This window comes from Alligator sinensis, unplaced genomic scaffold (assembly GCF_000455745.1).
Source record: "Alligator sinensis unplaced genomic scaffold, ASM45574v1 scaffold395_1, whole genome shotgun sequence".
In the NCBI taxonomy this organism is placed as follows: Eukaryota; Metazoa; Chordata; order Crocodylia; family Alligatoridae; genus Alligator; species Alligator sinensis.
The window spans coordinates 155077-162438 of NW_005842232.1; the positions used below are offsets into that span (position 1 = coordinate 155077).

A 7362-nucleotide genomic window follows, 5' to 3' on the forward strand; every position below is an offset into this window, starting at 1 on the left:
CCAGAGATGGAAGGGACTGAGCGCTCCCCCCACTCCTTGGAGGCGGCAGCAGCACAGGGTGGTGGCAGCATGGCATTGGCCTCACCACCCCTGCTCCATCCCCTTTGCCCCTGCCATCATGGTTGTGCTCCATCCCCACCATAATTCTTGACAGGCAATTCGCTAGATGGTGGTGGAAATGGAAGCACAGAGGCAGGGGCAAGGCCAGTGCCATAGTGCCACCATCCCACACCACTGCTGCCTCCAAGAAGCAGAGCCAGGGGGAGGGTCAAGGCCAGCAGTGCTGGCCTTGTCCCCCCACTCCATCCCCGCCATCATGGCGGCACTCCAGACGTGGGGGCCAGATGCGGAGCAGCAGCAGCGCGGGGCAGTGGGTGGTAGCAGCTGCCATATGCAAGCACCCCCCCTGACTCTTGGGAAGCAGCACAATGTGGTGGGTAGTGGTGCTCCATTCCCCGCCACTCCCGATCATTGTTGACAGGCAATTCACTAGTTTCAAAATAAAACTCTGACTACAACTGGGATCTTCACTGAAGCAACTTATGATTAATGTGAGCCATATTTCAACTGTCATAACTTCATCTGTGGGTAATAATTATATATGATGCAATTTTAAAAAATGTAGTATCTACAATCAGGGGTCTGAACTAAACACTTGAAAATGATAATGCTCGAAACCTCTCAGGGTCAAACTAACATGAACAGAGATCAGCTTGCTTTGACCATTATTTTGCTCAGCTAATTAGTTTTCTAGTTTTCTTGGTTAATCTAACCAGTAATGCATGACTAGACATACAATTCTCCTGTGCTCTTAGGTTTGAGTGGAACATCGGTGGAAAATTTTGCCTGTGTGATTTACAATGTTTCCTTCATGAATTGCACTTGGACTCCTGGCAGGAATACTCCAGAAGATACTCAATATTTTCTTTACCAGAAATTCTCAAAGTAAATCATTTTCATTGGCTCAAGAAAATTTTGCATTCTAATTTGATAGATGATGTTTTCAGGGCAAAAAGTACTTTGCCCATTGTGCCTGTAAAGGTGCACTTGGATGTCAAATTCTATCCTGGACAAATGCTGCTTCCCAGAGGTATAAGTGATGCTCAGTGCCATTTATGTAGATTTGTCTCAGATTCTACTGTGCATAGTTAGGCCTGGCCATTTACACATGTTCAGAATCAATCCAATATGAGCAGAGTGCCATCTAACCCAAATCTACCTGGGAAAGTTAAAGGATTCAGTGCAAGTCTCTGAAACATGACTAGCAACTATTTTGATAGAGAAAGAGGGAAAGCTACAAAACCGTTTGCCTAACAAACTAGTGGTTAGGACGCCTGCCCAGGAAGCGTGAGCCCATACTTCTAGTCCTCTCTTATCTTTTTGGGGTTTTTTTAAACCTACATCTCTCACTTTTAACAAAATGTCCTAAACAAAAGGCAGGGCTAACTGAACCTCCACCTCTCCTATTGAAGCTGGCCCACTAGGAAAACAACATGTGAAAGGATGTGGGGCACAAGGGGTGCAGCAACACGAGATGCTTTGCTGCACATTAAATTAATATAATGCACAGTGAAGTGTCACTGTCTACATGTACACAGCAAGTACTGCATAGCAGATTAGTCTAATCTTCCGTTTTCTAAGTACCTGCAGATACAAGTACTGGAAATTGGTGCATTAAACTAATGTGCCAAAGCGCACACGTAAACACTGACCGAGTGAAAATTGCTCCCACTTAGCCTAGGTAGCACGGGGCCACAGGAGGTAGGGAGAGCTGTCCCAGCTCAGTGGGACACCGCCTGCCAGTCCCATGGATATCAGGACCCATCCAATCTCCATGGGGCAGAGAGAGCTGTTATGGCTGCTGGCACAGCTCTCCCATCCCGTGGAGATCAGGACTAACCCCCATGTCCCCTGCCAGTCTGGAGCTGGCACCTGGGGGAGCCTGGAACTATGCCCAGAAAATTCAGGCACATTAATTGCATGTAGATGCACCCAAGGAGAATGAGCAGAGGGATCTTGATACTTCAGCTATTGAGGAGAGCACTAGCCTGGAAAGGAGAATTCCATGGATTCTGGCTCCTGCTCCCAATGCTGCATTAAATTTGCAGTAGATAGCCACTGGATAAAATTATGTTAGACTCCTGTTTCCAGGGCCATCTGTCCCAACCACAAGGCTTTTGGGTAAATGGTGGGTGTGCTCTCTTCCTTTTCTTTTGTCATTCTCAAGTTGTACCTTTACACCCATCAAAGTTTTGAAGAATTACAAAGAAAGTATGCCCTTTCTTTAAATGGATACCTAACCATATTGGGCAAAGCTAGTCACACAGATTAGAATCTTAAGTAAAGTATGGATGTCTAAGGCCTGTTCTGCCTCCCAGAGGTATGAGTGATGCTTGCAAATCTGGGAAACAGAATAAAGGTCTAAGTGCTACATGGATGTGCCATAGGAAAAGTAGATTCTTGCCCTTAGTGCTTTAACTGAAACAATTTGGTATTTGCAGGGAAGGTGAGAGGGAATGCCAAGATTACATAAAAGATCCACATGGAAGACATACTGGATGTAGGTTTCAAGATGTGGTGATAAAAGGCAATAATGTGGTTTACTTCCTGGTGAATGGATCCAGCAAAGAATCGAAGATTCAGTTTTATGATGAGTACATCACGCTCTATGAAATTGGTAAGCAGGAAGTTTCTTTCCACTCTGACACCAAGCAGATAAAGGAGAGCCCACCCTTTGTTTTAGAATTATACACTGCTTTCTGCACATCCTTTTACAGCATCTGATGAAAGGAGCTTCAGCCCATGAAAGCTTGTGCTACATATATATCTACCTGGTTAATCTTTAAGGTGTAATTTGACCCTGCCTTCTACAATGTTCTTCTTCAGCTTTCATCTATAGAGAGCTGTGTTTTCTAGTCTTTATGACTATAAAGATATAATTCCAAATTGTAACCAATTACAAATTAATCCAGCAATGTTTGCCTAAATAAAAAAAATAGCAAGGAAAGGCAAGAGCTTTTTAATTTATTTGAAAATACACATTGTACTTCTGAAACTCAGTGGCATCACTGTTCTAAACTACAGTACCCTTCATCCAAGTACATAATCTCAGGACTGAAAAATGTCTTACCCAGAGTATACACTTACCCAGATTTAATGTAAATAATGCTTATAAGCAGGAATCCTAGTTTTCACTGATAACCTGAAAATTGGGGATTTTTTTTAAAGTAACCCAAAATCCACATTTTTTATAATCAAAAGGAAACAGCACTCTGTGTGTGTGTGTGTGTGTGTGTGTGTGTGTGTGTGTGTGTGTGTGTGTGTGTGTGTGTATTATTTATTACTAGCGTTTCCTTTTGATTATGGAAAAATGTGGATTTTGAGTTACCTTTTATAACCCGAAAATTGGTGATTTTTTTTTTTTAGCAGAGAAAACCAGGATCCCTGCTTATAAAGTACCCACTGTTGTCAGTGCTGTGGCATTAGCAGTCCTGAAACCACCCTCATTTTCAAGGCTCAACTCTCAGATTATCACAACCTGTGAAAATCAGAGGGGCTACTCAGTTTGGGGGCTGTTAGTACATATGAAGCATTATTCACAGTGATGTCAGTACTGTAGTATTAGCACCCCAAAAAAGACTAGCTTTCTATCATTTTCAAGGATTCTAATTTACCTACATACCACACATACCTTTTCTCCAAAAATTAGCCCTCCAAAACTGGGGTGCATTTTAATTGAGGAAGCTGATTTCCATGCCAGAATGGAAGCATGAGGATGCTGTAATGGCTCCATGAGGGAAGGTCAAATTCTATTTAAATAACTTCTAGCTATTTAAAACATATTGTGGCTGCTCATCCAAAAGCTGTTGCCAATTTGGTAATGGTCATCACATGGTTAAAACTTGAGCTGCAGAGTTTGCAAGAAGAGAGAGTGTGATGCTGAAGAGAAAACTCTGTCCCTGCTCTATGCATGCACCCTCACTCAGCCATGACTCAGGACAAGTGATTTTTATTTTTTTTTTGTTCTGCCTTCCCAAAACAAGGTGTGTCTTATTTGGAAATGTGTGGTATGCAAGAAAATATGGTAGTTATAATGTAGGGAGATACAGTTACTGTGCAGGTAACTAGAGTACAATTAAATTGCACAGTAGATAGTGAGGCTGGAGGATGCTGTGCAATTGGTTTATGCCATACTTCCCTGACTGCCCCAAAGCCCAGGGACTAAATCCTATTTCATTTTATGAGCATAAATGGTATGTACATTGGCACCTAACTGCAGGTTTATCGTTTATGCATAGCTTCTGATTCAGATCCAGGCACACAAGCCCACTTACCCCTGCATATTCTTAGTAGGACTGTACTCAGATAGGGCATCTGTGTGGTGAAATAGGATCACCCCTGTATGTGCAAAAGACCAGGTAAGTCCCAGAAATCTAGTCACAGAAAAGCCACAACAAGAGGGGATTAGATGCATGTTGCAGCTCCAAACCTTACTAGTTAGAGTGCTTATTCAGGGAGCAGACTGTAGTCCCTCTCAGTCTTGGAGAGTCTGAAACTTAAGTGCCATAATGCAGACAGCTTCCAGGCTCCTTTCCAGCTATCTTCTTGAAGCTGGCCCTCTGGGCAACCACAGGAAGAAGACACATGGAGCCAGGTAAAAGAAAACCAAGCAAAGTATATATGGCTCAATTATATGGATGCTATTGTAGGTGGGAAGGGATCCTAGGTTCCAGCATAGGCCTTTTCTTCCACTGGGACACAAACTTTCCGAGGGCTGCTTGCTAAATGAAAAGGCAAATACAAGATCCAGTAGCCCAGTTTTAAAAAGAGGTCTGAAGAGGGTCCGGGATATGTAGAGGCTTTGGCCTGCAAAGTAGGCGGTGCAGGTTCAAACCCCCTCTAGATGAGACAGGCCTAGAACCCCTTGCTCCCTGGACAAGTATCCTCACCATTTGGCTTCTGGGCTAAAACATGGATGGGTCTTTCATCTCTATTTTACCTCCAGCTGATATGTGTTCAGATCAATGGTATTTAACTGCAGGGAGTTGTACATAATTGTGTGTAAGTGCTAAAAGCTGCAGTTACGCAGCCATATATATGCCATTTAGGATTTAGACCCAAGCATCACTGTGTTAAAAATGTCCAGCTTTTCACTTCTAAGATAGAAATGTAAGTTGTTAATACCACACTCGGTTGTAAACTAGAAATTTAAGCTTAGATTAGAAGTATCTGAATGTAATATAAAAATAAATACCACAAAGCTTACTGGGCTGACTGGACCACTGAATTTAATAAAATAAAATAAAGCACTGGAGAATCACATAAAGCTCTATAGAGACTTTTGTTAAAAATTGCTCCAGTTTAACACAGTACAGAAATATATTCTCTCATACATGACTGCAGACTAGGCTGCAGGCTGCTGACCGTATCTTTTACCAAGGCAAACTGGTCCTTTATCAATTGTAATATGGATGGTTCTATTTCAGAACTTCTTACCGCTCCAACAAATATCACTGTAAACTGTACTGAAGAGCCACCCCGTTGTATTGTGGAATGGGAACCACCCCATAGAAGCCAGAGAAAAGGAAATCCGTGTTTTCAATATAACATAGACATACAAAGAAAAACAGCTATGGTAAGAGTAATTTTTCAGATGATTCTCAACACTAGTCTGTCCTCTGTATTGACACACACACAGAATACATAAGTCTCTCTCTCCAGTCCTGTTATTCCTCATGTGTAGCACTAGCCTTCCTTTTAGATCCAACCATCCCAAATGTTACCTAGTCTATTGCCTCTTTTGCTAACTCATGGCTGTCTTTCTTAAATAGCAATTATTTATGCTCACAATATTCTATCTTGGTTTTTTTTTATTCTCTTATTCTTATATTCTGTGGGGCTTTTTTCACTTCTAGTAGTCCATTTCTCTCTCTCACCATTACTGTCTCCTTAATAAACACCCAGATCCTGGGGAGACCTTAAAATAAGTTGACACTACAACTTGCTTTTCCTTGGGATGTTTGAAAAACTCGTCTTGCATTCTGTTCACTATCTCAAATTGTGAAAATGTTGTTTTTACCTCTGTCATCCATAGGTTCTTCCTGAGCCTCTGAAACCTCATCCTTTATGAACTGGGAGCTTCCTGAGTCCCCTTACCCATTAGTCAGTCTACCCATTAGACCTTACCTACTATTTCACTGAGTTGGTCAAAATCTGCCTGGTATCCTTGTTTAACTGCTCCCATGCCTTCCCTTTCTTAAAATGTCCTCGGTCCCTGTGGCTACCTCAGGGTTTAGGTAAAGAACAAAAGGTTAAATGAAGGCTACCCAGCGGAGAAAGATAAAATTAAGGCTATGACAAGACATTCATAGATCCAAATTCTATCCTGGGGAAAGCAGGTGTTGTTCTTAGTACCTCACAGAAAGTGCTCAGTGTTAAACCTGATCCATGGTATATGAGTCTCTATTAAATGTCCTAGCAAATTGGGAAAAGCTTGGCATGTGATAGAATGTGCAAGGAGAGAGCTTGATTTGGAAGACATGAGTCAAAGGGGCCAGTGAGAGAATACTTAAAATATAGAGAGTTATGCCTTTATGACTGTATTGAAACAGAACTTAAAATCTTAGAAGCACAGAAAATGAGGGTTGGAAGGGACCTCAGGAGGTCATCTAGTCCAACCCCCTGCTCAAAGCAGGACCAGCCCCAACTAGATCATCCTAGCCAGGGCTTTGTCAAACTGGGTCTTGAAAACCTACAAGGATGGAGATTTCACCACTGCTCTAGGTCACTTTTTCCGATGTTTTACTACCCTCCTAGTGAGAAAGTTCTTCCCAATATCTAACCTAAACTTCCCTTACTGTAACTTGAAATCACTGCTCCTTGTTCCGTCAGCTACCACCACTGAGAACAGTCTAGCTCCGTCCTCTGTGGAACCACCCTTAAGGTAGTTAAAGGCTGCTATTAAATCCCACCTCAGTCTTCTCTTCTGCTGAATAAATAAACCCAGTTCCCCACCCCCCTAACCATTTTTGTTGCCCTCTGCTGGAATGTCTCCAACTTTTCCACATCCTTTCTGTAGTGGGGGGCCCAAAATTGGACACAATACTCCCGATGTGGTCTCACCAGTGCAGACTAGAGCAGAATAATTATTTCCCTCAGTCTGCTGGCAACGCTCCTACTAATGCAGCCCAGTATGCTATTAGCTTTCTTGGCAACAAGGGTACGCTGCTGGCTTATCTCCAGCTTATTGTCCACTAAGTCACACACTGTCTCTCACTCCATTCTCATTAAAAAACTAGGAGACTGTGGCATCGACACCTACACAGTCAATTAGGTCACTAACTGGCTGGAGGGCTGCACGCA

At 42.6% G+C, this 7362-nt stretch overlaps 1 protein-coding gene across 3 annotated transcripts in view; it reads left to right on the plus strand.

Annotated features, from left to right (window-relative positions):
* Positions 1-7362, plus strand: part of LOC102384353 (granulocyte-macrophage colony-stimulating factor receptor subunit alpha-like) — a 45520-nt gene that overhangs the window by 20666 nt on the left and 17492 nt on the right. For all 3 annotated transcript variants that reach the window (XM_006027300.3, XM_006027301.3, XM_006027302.3), the window contains 3 exons: positions 816-945; positions 2502-2677; positions 5487-5635. In XM_006027300.3, coding sequence (XP_006027362.1) covers positions 816-945; positions 2502-2677; positions 5487-5635 — 455 coding nt within the window. The remainder of the gene's footprint in view (positions 1-815; positions 946-2501; positions 2678-5486; positions 5636-7362) is intronic.